Raw genomic sequence first — 15,634 nt, forward strand, 5'->3', positions numbered from 1 at the left:
TGGAATCGCCTAGCACCGTTATCGGCGAGCAAACATCCAATCTACGTGCCCGAGGTGCAAGTCCGTGAATTACAATTGCAAAACGCCCGCGAGTTTACACAACGCAATCGCAGCGCACTATCGATGCTATAATCGCGCGCGCCTATTTTTCTCGGAGTGGAATCAAAATGGATAAACGGGTTTTATGTCAAAAAAAAAAAAACAGAAACGCGCGTGAAGAAACGTTAGACTGTAATAATTACAGACACTATTACAGAGAGATTAGATCTACAATAATTGGAAAATAAGTGGAAAATAGGAAAACCTATTCAATGTGTGTACATAAAGGTATATAGTTTCATAAAATTGCTTAAGAGAAAATGTACAAAAGTAAATTAGTCAAGTAAATTTAAAATTATAAAGAAAAATATCTTTCTCTATATGTTTTTATATTTTTCAAAATTATGCCCTATTTAAATGATGATTATTTTATATTCGTTGATGAATGATTTAATTCACAAAAATATTTTTAATTGAAAAGAATGAATGCAGTAATATAAGTCATTATCTTAAAATTAATTTGAAAGTATACTTTATTACCAATTATGCAAAATATATTTGCGGACTAATCAATAGTAAAAGAAATCACAGACCGAGAATAATATCGACTGGCAAGTAATCGATTTTGTGCGATCGCTCTTTTGGATAATGTTGTGTAAGTAAATGTAGCCAAGTTCTTCGCGAAGGTATACTATTATCCTAAACTCTGAAGGTACTATTATCCTAAACGTCTGTTTCTCGTTCTGTGCTAAATTATTTTCGCGATAATCGACGGTTCGCGTTCTCCGCAGAAAATAACGTAAATTCTTTTGCACATTTGAGAGAGCGAAGGATCAATTTCACTTGTTAGAGCTGCAATGCCGGAATAATGCATATGGCGGAAAAAGCAATTGCCTTGCTAATTATAAAGTAACTCTAATATTTTTTGGAGAAAAGAACGTTTTATTACCATTATATCATAATAAACCGTACCAGATTTTATCTAATTGTATATTTATATCATTACATCACTCTACATCGCACTATATTATTATATTAGTGTATATATTTCCTTCTCAGCTTATATATAATGTAATGTCAATATTCACAAAGGTCCTATTTAAGTGGTCTTTATGTGTCTCGATAATTTTAAAGCCAATACTGATCTCGAGCGAGCATTATCGCAAACGATCTTGCTAAATGTGGTCGCAAACGACCATTGCCACTCCTTTTCTCGATTTCAAAAGCCCCCCGCGTACAACGTCACAGAGGAAATATTATGGCGAGGTTTTTCCGTTGTTGAGGAGGGTATCCTCGATTGCTTTCACTCGTTTTTCCGCTTACTTTCTACAAACAGGCAGGCCGCCTCCTTTTCTTTCTCTGCCCGCGCGTTGAGAAAACGGGAGCGACAAACACGCTTTGCCGAGCGTCTTGTTTGCACAATTAATACTTGTCAACAACCAGAATTATACTTCACAGAGAAAGAGAGAATCATCATTTTCTGTACTTTGAAGTATCCACGGAAAGTCTATATACGAGATACGCATTTAGTCCTAAATGCGACCGTGTGAATCTTTCTTCCAGTGGATTTTATAAACTCTTCTCAAGAGAGAAAACATTCATCACCGACAAGCATACGGTGGCAACTTAAATGCTTTTGCTTCAATGATAATTTCTACTTTATTTCAATTTTTTTTAAAGTATTTAAAAAATAGTTATTCGTCGCGGCTCAACATCGACTTAACGTAAGGTTGAGGAAAGTTGATAAAAAGGAACGATATACGATAATGCAAGCTTTAAATTAGATAAATAAAACTCGAAATTACACACACAAGTTGTGAGTACACTGATTATGAGATATGGAACATAAATACGAAAGATAAATTAAACATTTATCAATATATTAATTTGCACTTTATCTCTTATTCTTATCTTTAACAGAAAAAACAATTTTGTAATTTCCGCTGTTTCAAAGAAAATCAGATTAACATTAACTCACGTGTCATTAAGTTAGAGATAATTGTAGCTAAAGATTAATTCGAATTATAATCAAATGTAAGATATTACAAGAGCTTGCATATGGCAGAGTAAAATAAACATAAAATAATACGTTAAAGAAGATTCAGTAAAACAATGATTTCCTTAAAAAATTAAGGATCTATCAAAGATAAATTCGATGGGAAGTAAAGGTTAATCTAATTTGCTGCATATAACGTTAAAGTTATATTCACTTTAGGAAGCAAGACGTCCACAACTAAGGTCCAGCAATTTTTCGACAGTGTACTGACCTGAGAGGTAGGATCTAGCGCAAGTGATGTAGCCGCACATCCGTCCTACCTTGGTCCACACGGTCTTGAAGAGCTCGGAATTATACATCGGTAACAACAATGGCAATCGCCTCTTCCTCGATGGCGCCTCGCGCGAACGCGATGCAGTCGCGCGTCACGAGATATGCGCTCCGTTGCGCCGCGTTGCGCGAATGTCGTTAAACCCACGCTTTGGATTCGCGCAGCGAAATGTCACACCGTGCGGGGCACTTCCGAGATCGCGACTACGCGTGGGCAAGACGAGCCCATAATTTTCATTCGCACAAAAAACGTCAACTATCGTCGAACATCGACCCCGATGAATCGCTGCGATCGTCTCGATCATTAATTGCACGAACTGAATTGTTAATGTTTACTGACGTTATGCACACCGCCGTGTTTGTCTAAGTCATGCTATCAATCTTCGAGTGCTCTAGAGTATAAATAACGAGATGTTTATTTAAGAATTACGTGATCAAAAATGTGTTCCTCGTTCCAATTTAAAGAGAATCCACTTAAATTTTATATCGAAGAGATATAATTAAAAATAAATATACATATATAAAAGTTTTGCGAGTGAAGAAGCTTCCTTCTTAATTTTACTTTAGAGTTTCCTGTGTTTATTTCAGTTACCATCAAGAATTACTGTCAGAGATAAAAATATCACAATCTAAGTTTATAAAATTATATAAATTTCACATACATATATATGTGAAAAAATTAATCGTTCTCACTTTTTAACTTGCTTCTTAAACAATATTATAATTTTATATATTCGAGAATAGTATATATTTTTATTAATAATATACTACTCTCCAGATTTTAAACTTTCAAATTTATTTTTTTTCGCAAATATACCGTAATTATTTATCATAATCTTTGCGGCGAACTCTCTCTTATTCAATCATTCTTAATTTTATAATTTTTACCATCGAGAGTGATTCTCAAAGTAAAACTCTAAAGTATATAGCAGAGAATATACATCAGTCAATAACAATAAACGATGCTAGAGCGAGCGATCGAATCGGCACGTATATATGCAATTATAATTGTGATCCTTGACTCTTTATTAAACCCGGCTTCATTGTAGCGCGAACTTACTAGCCGCGTGTTACGTCATGGAAAATACGTCACTTATACGCACGCGTGCACAGACATTTCATGTGCCGTCATTTATAGCGATGTCCGACCCTCTTTAACCAGTTGAGAAAACACGAAATTACGCGTATATACCCACAATTTTCTCGTCCGACGAGCTTCGCGGTGATTGTTGTGCTCTCTTACACTGTCTCGTACGAGACGCCATATATTTCAAACTGTTTAAACTGTGCGACCACCTGCCAGATAAACTCGTAATTTTAGAAACTTCGTATATAGAGTTTCATAAGGCTTACGTCGAGCAATAAATCTCAAATTGTCTTTTTTTAGCAAAAACATAAATCAATTTCACAAGAAAGAGAAGTTTGCAAAATTTTTACAAACTAAACATAAAATGTGTATGTAAACTGACAATAAAATCTTATTTCTTCTTTGAGGTTCAATCTCTTATAATTCTCGGATTTATGAGCTTGAATATGGCAATTTTCATGTTTATTTCGCAAATATTTCTAAGCTATAGTAACTTCACTGACTTTTAACACACAATTCTGTAAATTTATCCAGGTATATTAAGCTTATATACACAAAAATATGTTCTTATTTCAATATCTGATAAATCTCATTCGACAACAATATCGAGTAACGACATTTAAAATGATAAAACTGTGAATCAGGCTAATATATATCTATATAGCGGAATATATATAAACGGAAATTGCTTATTGTTGTGCGTATTTATAAATATTGTGTTGATTAACCAACAATATAAATAACAATACAAAACACTGTAAAATTTTCTTAAATATATTCTGGTTAAAATATCTCAACAATTAAATGTTAACATAGTTGCAGTTTAATTATTAAATAAAAAAAACTTCCTAAAATTTTTCAATTATATATATGCTATAGAAATAAGAATTGATCGAGTTTCTCTTGTAATTAAAGTTGCATTTTTATATTCTCTAATCTCTAACTATATAACTTATTAAATAAATAATAATACAATTTTTATTTATTTGAGAAAAGCATTATGTTACACTTGTACTATTTTTGTAGATTCAGGTGTTATTTATTTTTGAACTTATCGGTGCAAAAAGAGAAGTACAAAAGAATAAATGCAAAAATGACACGTGTGTGCGAAAACGCGTTGCATTTTGCGATAAGTACATACTGTCGTCACACAGCGATAACAAAAATGATTAAAATGCTTCTTTGCTTCTCGTCTATGCGACTTAACGAATATAAAAAATGACATTAACGGTTTTATCTTGAAAAAATGCTTCCCTCTATCTAACGTTATCGAACGACATATGTATATTTTTTAAATCATACTAGAAAATGTATATATAAAGCTGATTTTACAATAAAATAAATAACGCGATTGCTAGATATCTATTGATAATTATCGCTACACTTAATAGGAAAACACAAAATCTTGATTATTTAATATTCTTTTTGTTATTATAATTCTCTCATTTTGTCTCATATATGTTTATTTAAAAAAAGAGAATTTTTGTTGGTATCAAAATTTTTTTTCTTTGAAAAGAAAGGTAAAATCAAGATATCGGATTTTTATACAAATTAACATAACTTGCTTTTTTATACAGTTAACTAAGTAAATTTAAACTAAGTATGTGACGATTAAAATTTTTATCACACTTCTCATTTTCAACTTTCACGAATAATTTGCAATTTGCATTCTCGTGAATTCATTCTTTTGACAAATTTTGCGTATATAATATCCGGTAAATTTTATATATCTTGCATTATTTAAATCACATACTTATTCGAATTTCAATATTTATTTAATGGTGATAAAAGTTGGAAATATAAAAACATTAAATTCTTTGCAAATTGCTAAAAAATGTTAAATAGCGGCAATATTTGATAGTGAGATTCTTCCGGTTATACAATTATGTGCGAAACGGTCGAGTTCCGTTTTGTATGGATCCAGTATTAGATTAAAATCAACATGAATAAGAATCGGGGCATTCCTAGTTCCCGAATCATTTCAAACAATAAACATTTAAATGTCACAGCATTTCATATGTCAAAGCTTGCAAAATCACCGATGAGAAATGCAAAATCACCGATGAGAAATGCAAAATAGATTCGAACTTAAGTAACCCGCGACATATATCATTCAACATTGCGCAATACTTTTGTAATCAACATCTTATCTCTCTTAATTTTTGGCAGCAATTTTATGACGACAAAAACTCATTTTCGTCTATGAATAATGATAAGAGCGAATGCGAGAAAAATAATATTGTGCAATATTAATTTCTTTTAATAAGATATCTTAAGTGCAAATGTTCTTTCTAACTTCTTTTTCATATATTATACTTTCAATATTAAATAAATTATAATTATTATTGCGGTGTGACATGCAAAGATAAAGTTATAATAAAAACTTTGATTTTTTAGTTAATTTTGCTAGTTATTCATTAATATTTTTCAATATTAGTTTAAGTGACTCATATAGTGCTATGTCAAGTGCATGATCATTTTCTGGCATGTGCCAATAAAAATAGTTTGCATAGTGATAACTGAGTTCTCTAATACCTTCAATATATCGTAATTTCAATATCAATATTACACATCTCAATATTACCTAATATTACGAGACATTAGGTAAGTGACGATATTAATTTCATTAGTTGCAATAAAAATTATATTTACAACCACAAAAAAATAAAATTCTTTTAATTAGTGTAAAATATCTCACGAATTTCTAAATATTTTTCAATATTTCCTACAAAAATTAATTTTAAAATTTATAGCAATCTTTCGCTATAATAGCGCTGCACAAAACAGTATTTAAATCGCACAATAGTATCGAGTCGCGAGCTCGCCTAATCCGAATCTCGTTACATGCGCATCGACTTCCTTCCTCTCGATGAAACGTATACACGAGCAGTCATGTGTAAAAATGCGTGATTCAAACTTCACTCGCTCTAGCGTCGGAACTCTATATATAAATATTTGTATTGTATCCGAAAATTGATAGCAAAGCAATCGACAGGCGATCAAGACTGATTTTTTCCTCCTTCGAAAGCTACTTCCTTTCACCTGTTGTATCGCTTGTTGTAAAAAAAATGACTCTCTAATTTACGGATTTTTATTACTGAATGTATCATATACCTAATAATTCTTAATTTTGTCAAAATTAATATAAAATTTTTCGCACTGTTTTTCGTAGTTTGACTCTGGAACTTCAATTGTATCGTTTATTCTAACTGAAATACACTCAAAAGTTAAAAGGGACTAGTTAAAGATTCTTCCCCCGAAGGGATTGAAACTTTTTCGACGAATTTACGCGCCCCACCGAGTTTCTAAATCACTTACATCCAAGATCCGCGCACTGAGAAACTTAGTATCTGGATATAATTTTGGAAAAAGTTGATTTCCACAGATATAGATACTAGAAAATGCAATTGGCCTTCGCCGATCGCTTTCGCGAGTAAATACTGAGATTATTTTTCGCCTATCTACATCGCGCGAAATCCAAGCTCAAGATAACATCGATCTCGAGGTCCGATCTTAATAATCGGCGCGATTTAGCGCGTATCACGAGCTAAGTTACGAACCGGTCGCGCGTACTCGAGCTGACTGACTGACTAAGTGACTGACTGACTGGCTGACACTAGTGCGAGTGGAAGATTCGTGTGTAGTAGGACGGGGGACGACTTTTGTGCCCACGCACTGACTTCGCCTTACGAGTAGAAAATGGACGTAAGAGTACGTATGTGTCGTATATATCTCTATGTGCATGTGTGTCCACAGGTGCGCCGTACATACATGAGTGAACGTACGAGTGATAGTAACGATGCTCGACGTGGAAGTACATATTCAAAACTCATTAATTCTTAAGAACGAAAACGGCCAGTGTAATACTGACACAAATCGACTCTTTCTAAAAAAATATGATAAATATAAAATGATAAATTTTACGCGAAAAAAAAACACGACATTTTATCAATCTTAATTTAAATATATTTAATTTAATTTTAACGTAATCTATTTGACGTATAAATATAATTTGATTTATTCTAATTTAATTTGACTTATAATATTTTTAACTTATTAACGTCAAAAAAATGTCGAAAGCTTTATTATTAGTTGGCATGAAAAGTTAGATCGAAACGAATAAATTTATTGATTTCTAAATATAATCGTGCACAAACAATAAGAAATTAAAAGTAGGATTATATCAGATGCTATTTCTTATTTTTCTATCATAATGCTAAAATAAAATATCTTTGTGAAATCATTCAGTTATTCAAGAATTCACCTTATCTTCCCTCATGAAAATTTGTGTACTTCTGCACTTTAACAAGATGGATCGATAATTTAAAATTCGTTTTATTTTTAGTTTCTATCTTTCGCGAGCGATTACACGTCTGCCGGATGCATTCGCGCCGATAATACGATATCATTGTTTCGAGTGTTTTCTTAATCTTTCCGTATATCAAGGTCGATAAAAGATTCCGAGATTACCGAGACATTTTATTTCGTTTTTCCTGGCACGACTCCAACAACGCAGTCAGATCGTTAACCGGAAGCGAAGTGCCGGAATGAGCACCATCAAGACGAAATTTGTGCTACATGCGATGAAGGCACTCGCGGATGAACTCGCGCGCGCTCGCTTAACTTTCCGCTCGGTTTTTCCACAGAATTGCGATTCTAATTACTGAGGTTGCATTAAACCAGATACACGAACAGCATCTCGAAACCACCAACCAAAAATCATTTCATTAAAAATCAGTACAGCAATTTTGTAATATCTGAGTACCAAGTGGCACTTTTATAATACGAGTATAATAAAGTATATGAAAAATTAATGCCAATATATATATTCTGGCATATTAAGTTATTTTTATGATACATTTATGCACGAATGTTTCGAATAACATGTCCTCGAATCAACAGATTATATTATTTATCATTACAATTTTTTAATTGCTAATTAAGTGATGCTAATTTAACAAGGTTCGTTAATTCCTATCAATGATTTTACATATCAGAGCTTGCAGTAATATTTATCTCTCAATTATAATTGCAAAATTATAACAGATTCATAATATTAACAACATATCTCTCTCGTTATTTTTAGAGAGGTGAAATTATGCGACTTTATATTAAAGAATTGGTAATTATTTGATAGTTAAATTTAATAAAGCGCCGTTATAGAGCGAGTTAAAAACACGTCATCTCGACGGATCGCATCATTCGATGGGACACTTCCTATCAGCTATGTTGCTGACGACAGTGGAGGGCAAAAAAAATAACAATTATTAATTCGCAGCCGCGTGGCGAAGGGGCGAAACCAACGATGTGGCTGACAATGAGTTCAGTTCGCTTGGCCCCAATCGACGGCCGTGCGGTGACGCCATCGATATAAAATTGCACGCGTGTGTTGACTAACTGTACCTCGCACGAAAGTATGAGCGGTATACATATACACAAACAGGGTGTCCCAGAACCATCGCCATACCTCTCAACTAAGGACAAGGAGAGGACAATGATCTCATTATCAATATGAATAGTCATTGTAGCGTTGAATGGCAATAGTCATTAAATTATAAACCAATTGAAAATCGGTTGTAAATGCATTAACGGTTTTAGAAAAATTATTAAAATTGCAGATGATAATGGATTACGAGAGTTCTAATAAAATGTCTCAATAAATCTTATTTCAAACTTCAGATTTGAGAAGTCTAATTAGAACAATGTATCATTTAATTAAAAATTTTTAAGAATTAATCTAAAAAATTGAAAAAATGTGCTGATTAATAACTCCTATCAATTTTTCTGGTAGATCTTACTATAAATATTTGTAACTTTGTTGAATATTAATAAACTGATTAAAAAACTATAAAAATAATTATTTCCATCATTTTTATAATTTATCAAAAAATTTGTAAGTTGCAGGAGACAATTCGAGAACACTCTATATGCATATACGCACTCATATAAATGATATTCACATGTAATATGGTATACTGAACCGAGCACCCATATAAAATAGCTTTGATTGCGCGTAAATGTGTGTATGTGTATATATAAATGGCAAAAAGATAGTGGTTGATTCTTGTACGTGCTCTGGCACTTTAATATGGAAGAGACTGCTGCGAGCGATGACACAAATAAATGTCGATTATTCTCGTTATCTTGCGCGACCGCGGAGCACCAAGACAATGCAACGAGATGAATCGCGTCGACTATAGTCGCGCTGAATGAAAAAAATTCAGCCTTCGAGAAAAATGAAAATTTTACTCGTGGCACCTTTGACATTTATATTCGAATTATGTATATATCGCACATATTAAATGTGTAGACGCCATTAGATATTACGTAGACAAGCGGAAGTGTATTAATACCTGCGTTCGACATATTATTTTTCTCGTCTGTCCACTGAATAATCATGAATTATAGAATGAAAAGATATAAAGTATTATTTTTATTACATGTATCACTTATATCGTGATGTAATTATTTCATATAATTTCATACAATATTTTAACTTTGCTCCTTGCAAAGCATAGTCACAGAAAAAAAAGTATTGTAATAAAATAATTTTATACTCAATATTTTTAAATTTATTTTTCGAAATAAATTTCAACTATAAAATCAAATTAACATTTTTGAAAAAATGTTAATTTCTACATAATAATTAATAATTTCTTAATATATATAATCTTAATATTTTCGACAAATAGTAAAATTGTTAAACAATTATAGTTTTTTTTTTACTGCTGGTTCTTTGTTTGTCAATTTTATTTTATGTGGTAATAAAGTATTGATATTATTAAAGATAGAACCCCAAAGAGAGTGATACAAAACAAGAAACTTGAAAGACTTTTTAAATATCCAACGGTGCCCGTAAAATCCGGAGTTAATTAATTTCGTTTAACGGTCTCCTGTCCTTCTTTGCGAGAACCTATCACGAGTGAACTATAATGTAGGCCGGCAGAGAGAATTGAGTTAACTGCGCTTAGCGCTAAGTGAGTCGTTACACTTACACTTACAACTTTGTGACCAACAAACTTATAAATAGACGTCGTGAAATGAAAAGTACCAGCGTCGTTAAATAATATATATTTCCCGAAAACCTCGTCTAGTATTAACGGGTCTTGCAACTTTGCGAAACGAAGTCTGAAACTAAACCCGTGTTAACGCGCCTTTTATTAATCCAATAAAATTATAGAAAATAGCTCTCTCGTGGACGTGTTATATATCACCCTCGCATACATTTATGCAGCCATCGATGTTACGATTTTACGGCAATATAAATTATACAACGAGATTGAAATATGGAGAGGAAAAACGTGTTTATATATTTTACTTCAGCTTGACGAGAACGGAAAAGAGGAGATTAATGTTACGTAATAGATAATAATTAGAAGACCAGCGCGCCACGTCAGCCGCGTTTAATCGTAGTTAGTCGCGCCTGTAAAATTGGAGCGGCTGCTAATCGGTAACCTAACTCCCGCAGGCACCCACGCGATATCCTTGCGACGTGGAAACAAGGCGTCTCCGACACACGGGCGTCACACGACGGAACAATATCCGCGCTCTCAATGGCAAGCCATGCTTGTCCGGACACAGGTACGCCACGGCCGCGAGTTGCCAGGGTCTGTCTCACGCCTAGATAAACGCATCTAGAACTCGTACTTTTTAACGTTCCAGTGTAAATAACAGGACGCAGATATAGAGACAAAAACAAATACTTTGTACTAGTAGAAGAATGTGTCTAATAATTTTTGAGAATGTCAAAATCGATCAGCTGTTAGGCGTAGATGTGTTTATGCTTTATAGCCATAGTTAAAGTACATACCTTTCATATTATAATTTCCCATCGCGATAGTTCTATCTTTACTAAGATCCTCTTCCGTCAAAGATTCATAACTGAATGACAAGTTAGAGCTCGGTGTATTATAGGGTTTATAATGCTGCTTCGAACAAACAAGGTACATTATAATAAACAAATAATGTTTACGTTTCTAAAATCCGATAATACAAAGGATGATCTTGTATTAAAGGATTTCATACACATAAATATTACTGTTTGTTTATAATAACTCATTTCTCTGAAGCCGCACGAATTATTGAAAATGTACTGGAACGCAAAAGGAGATCTTGATTTTGTTCTATCTTTGAAAAGAATCTGGATAAAAGTCGGCACGTGCACAAAACTATTTTTTTTTTTTATTAAATAACATATTATGAAAAGAGTACTTTAAGTATTATAGCACAAAAACATCTCGCTAACAGTTCATGAATATTGAATGCTTTAATATTCTTACTTTTAATATCATGTGTTCTGGAACTTTTTAAAAAATCCAAAATTAATTTTTTTTACTAATAATTTTTGATATTTTAAATTAGTGTTAATTTTTCTTATTAATACACATAAGTACATATATGACTTCTTAATAAAAAACTGATTTTTTATTTTTCTATCTTCTTTTTTTAAAATAAGATATACTTTAAAGAGTAAGCGTATAAAATTATGAAAGCTCTCATAATAATAGCAACTGCTAACATGTGGAATACATAACAAATATTTATTCACGTTATAAATTTTCTTTTAATTTTTTAAAACTTATTTAAACTATTATTTATCTAGAACAAAACTATTATCCTCTGCGCTTCAAATTAAAATAAAATTGAACCTATATAATAACAAAGCTAGTAAAGCTAACAGCCGGGAGAATTGCAAAGAATATATATATATATGTACTTAAAATATAAAAATATTTGGCCTTTTAAAAAAAACAGCGTAAGCTTACGGATATTTAAAGCGGAAGAGAGGCATGCGTCATCAAACTTGCGTTGTTCTAACCAGCGACGCATAAAAATACAATGCCGCGATCGAAGAATAAACATTGGCGCGATCGATGAAATAAATAAGCGTTATAGCTTAAGTTGCACGTTACGGGAAAACGCATTGCTCTAATGAAAAATCTGTAGAAAAAATAAACCACCACTCCTTTAAAGCGATAAGATAAAATCGCGCGTTGCTGTCAAATCGAATATGCGAAAAAAGGACACGAGTGTATATTCGATGCGCTAAATGAAATAAATAAACAAAATGCTAAAAGCGAACGGTTTCTTTTCTTCGAATCGATTAAATAAATATGCAAATATGTCGGATATTTTTATTATTTAAATGCTATGTGCTTATTCTAAAAATAGACTTTTTCTAAACAGTTTTTTCTAAAAAGTTTATCTTTCTGATTAGTTCTCAAAATAAATTGAATCGACTCGAATAATACGCACATACAAAATACTTTAATCGATAAGCTCCATGAAAATATATGTTATAACTTTCAGAGAAATTTTTGTGAGAAATAATTAAAATATCAAATTTTATGTATAAAATGTAGATAATATATATGTGTAAAAAAATATATTTTATATGATAGAGGAACTAGATTTTTTTTCAATTTTACACACTTTAATGTAAATTATCGATTTTATCTTTTTCATTTTCATAAAAACATTATGTAATAAATTTAGCATTTGCAACATACACACTTTTGAAACCTGCATTCCTTGGAATTCCGTTCTCATGTTAAAAATCCACGCTAGGGAAAACTTTCACCGATACTTTACTGCAATCCTGCTAATTTTGTACTCGCGTATGTTCCCATGTAGGTACACTACAATCAAGTACCGTGCATCAAGGGTAGCCTAACTGTCAAGAATTAGGAATGATCGATGGATGTGCCTCTAGTACACCATATTTTTCTCTCTCTCTATCTCTTCCATCCACTTTAACATACCTTATATTGATTGCACCTATACTGTGGGAAAATTTTCATCGCAAGATATAGCAATATTTACTCCAGATAGAGAATATTTCCAATGCCTTGGAAAGTTTTCTCATTAAAGGAAATTTAATCCACTTAAAGATAATAAAATAAATATATATACTTAAAGAATAAATAATAATATATATTTAATAATGTAAAAATAATAGAAAATATAGTCGAAAATTAATGTCTGTATATAACTATTCAAAAGTTATATCGACCCCGTAAAAAAACTGAATAAAAGATATTTTAAGTTATATTTTATCTCCGCGACTTCAAGTTGTTTAGAGCGTAAAATAATTATTATTTATCCATATTCATATTATAAAAAAAGATTCTTCTGTAAGATATCCTATTATATTTTTTTTCATCATATTATCGTTATTAAAGCCCCAAAATATTATATATACATATATTGTATATAAAAACATATACAACGTATCTTAAATTCGCTACGCTTTTATCTTGACAATTTTTCAAGCAAATTAGAGTTGCCTACTTACTCTAATGAAGATAAGTAAATATTTAAATATACTGTAATTTTGAGAGACAAAATTAGAAAAATTTATACACAGGCAGACACACAAATATACTATATACTGTACATATATTATATATATTACAATTGTCGCAAACAAAGAATTTCATTTCCCACTAACGGCGGTCGTAAATTCACAGCCGCAATTAAGCTTTTTGTAAATTGCAGCGCGATAACAAGGACGGATTAGAAGTCGGCGTCGATATATAGCCGAAGAGAATAGCGAGAGCGCACCGTGAGATTAACCACTGCACTTAAGAACCGCTAAGAACAGACCCATTACATAGAAAGGTGCTAAATGTGGTTCCGCGAAGTGGTTCTGGCCGCGTACATCTCGCATCTCCACGATACACGGAGAAGTTTATGACGCAGACGGTATTGCCGCCCACAATGACGAATGTGTACGGCTATCGCGCATTTATCCTCTCGAAAGTCGACGCTCTCGAGGTCAGTCTCGAACTGCGAAACTGACGAAAACCGAGTAATGACGGTGTAGCGCGATGTAATTACGCTAAGTGCGAACCGTATACGAATATGATCGGCTTCATTAATTATTCGGCGAAATATCGCGGCAATTTCGACAAGAGTTATACGTAATCATGAAATATTTTGTTCGAGAAAAAATTATAATGAAGAAACTATACATTGTTTAAAATATTTTTAATATTTTTGCGTTATTGAAATATGTATCTTTAGTAAGCGTCATGTGTGCATGGTATTTCCTTTTATATCTTATTTTTTTGCAAAGATGTTTCTCATATTTTATTCCATCACAAATTATGGAAGATGGTGTCTAATATTGAGTCTTTTTAATTCTTATGGAAGAAAATATGTAATATATTTTTTTATTGTCTTAATAATAATATTATCGTGAAGCGCATCTAAAGAGATACATATGTTAATTTATAAAACATCCCTCAAAATGTATATAAATAAATTTTATTCAAATTTTATCATATTATCAATTGTCATAAGAAAAAAAAGGATTATTTTTTGGCTAAACTAAATGCATAGCAAAACAATTTCTATACAGATGTTCCCCCCCAAAAACATGTCCCGCGCAATTTCAAAAATTAATGATATGCTATAAAAGAAGGCAATTAATAGACGCGAATAGGGACACAAATATAGAAATAAATTAATGCTGACAGCTTTATCGAAGCAGGTTACCATATGACAAAAATGGAAATATCGTATCCCTCGTTAAAGGCATATTTTCAATGGTAGATATCCAAAAATAGATAAATCGTTAACGCGTCTATTATATGAATCGATGAGCGAATATTATATGATAGATAAACGAATTTTTTATATAACTCAATAAAACGCCGTTACTCACAAGTGCAACAAAACGATCCTCTATGTACAGGGTGTCTCTCATTTCTTCATAAATAGACTATAATACTTACTCAATTCGGAGTATAGCAATTTTTAGAAATGACCAATTTTATTTTCAAAGAATAATAGAGTTTTATAATAAAATGTCTTCTTACTTGTAAAGCTAATGAGATTTTAACGAAGAAAGGAAAAATTAAAAACGTGAGTATATATATATATGCGGAACATCCTATATATGTACAAAGCACATTGAGCGGCCAATTTTGAGAGATTGCTAATTTTTTATGGCGCGAGAATCGTGCACTCTTGCGAGTGCGAGGTAATAACAACAATAATCTTGTAACACACACGTGCGCGAAACACGTTCGCGAAATAAGTATGATAGCGGGTCGAGATTGTCGACCCGACGACCCACTTCGGAGGTCAGGACACGCATCAACATCATCCCGGTTAAGCGCACTGCTGGTCCTGCGGAGTCAAGGTTGGCGAATGACGAGAGTACATATGTATGGCAA

At 32.2% G+C, this 15,634-nt stretch overlaps 1 protein-coding gene across 8 annotated transcripts in view; it reads right to left on the bottom strand.

Annotated features, from left to right (window-relative positions):
- Positions 1-15,634, bottom strand: part of Trc (Serine/threonine-protein kinase tricornered) — a 131,616-nt gene that overhangs the window by 56,747 nt on the left and 59,235 nt on the right. Inside the window, exons 1-2 of one of the 8 annotated variants that reach the window (XM_083046772.1) lie at positions 6,771-7,037; positions 2,307-2,757 (exon numbers count right to left, since the gene is read on the bottom strand). The exons of 5 other annotated variants lie outside the window; for them this stretch is intronic. In XM_083046772.1, the coding sequence (XP_082902898.1) occupies positions 2,307-2,394 (88 nt within the window). In that variant the 5' untranslated portion in view covers positions 2,395-2,757; positions 6,771-7,037. Of the gene's footprint in view, positions 1-2,306; positions 2,774-6,566; positions 7,038-15,634 lie in introns of those variants that run through there. 2 more of the 8 variants (XM_083046770.1, XM_083046771.1) reach the window with 2 other exon arrangements.

This window comes from Prenolepis imparis, unplaced genomic scaffold, assembly GCF_030444845.1.
Source record: "Prenolepis imparis isolate NDT839.2.m4 unplaced genomic scaffold, iyPreImpa1.0 SCAF_9, whole genome shotgun sequence".
In the NCBI taxonomy this organism is placed as follows: Eukaryota; Metazoa; Arthropoda; class Insecta; order Hymenoptera; family Formicidae; genus Prenolepis; species Prenolepis imparis.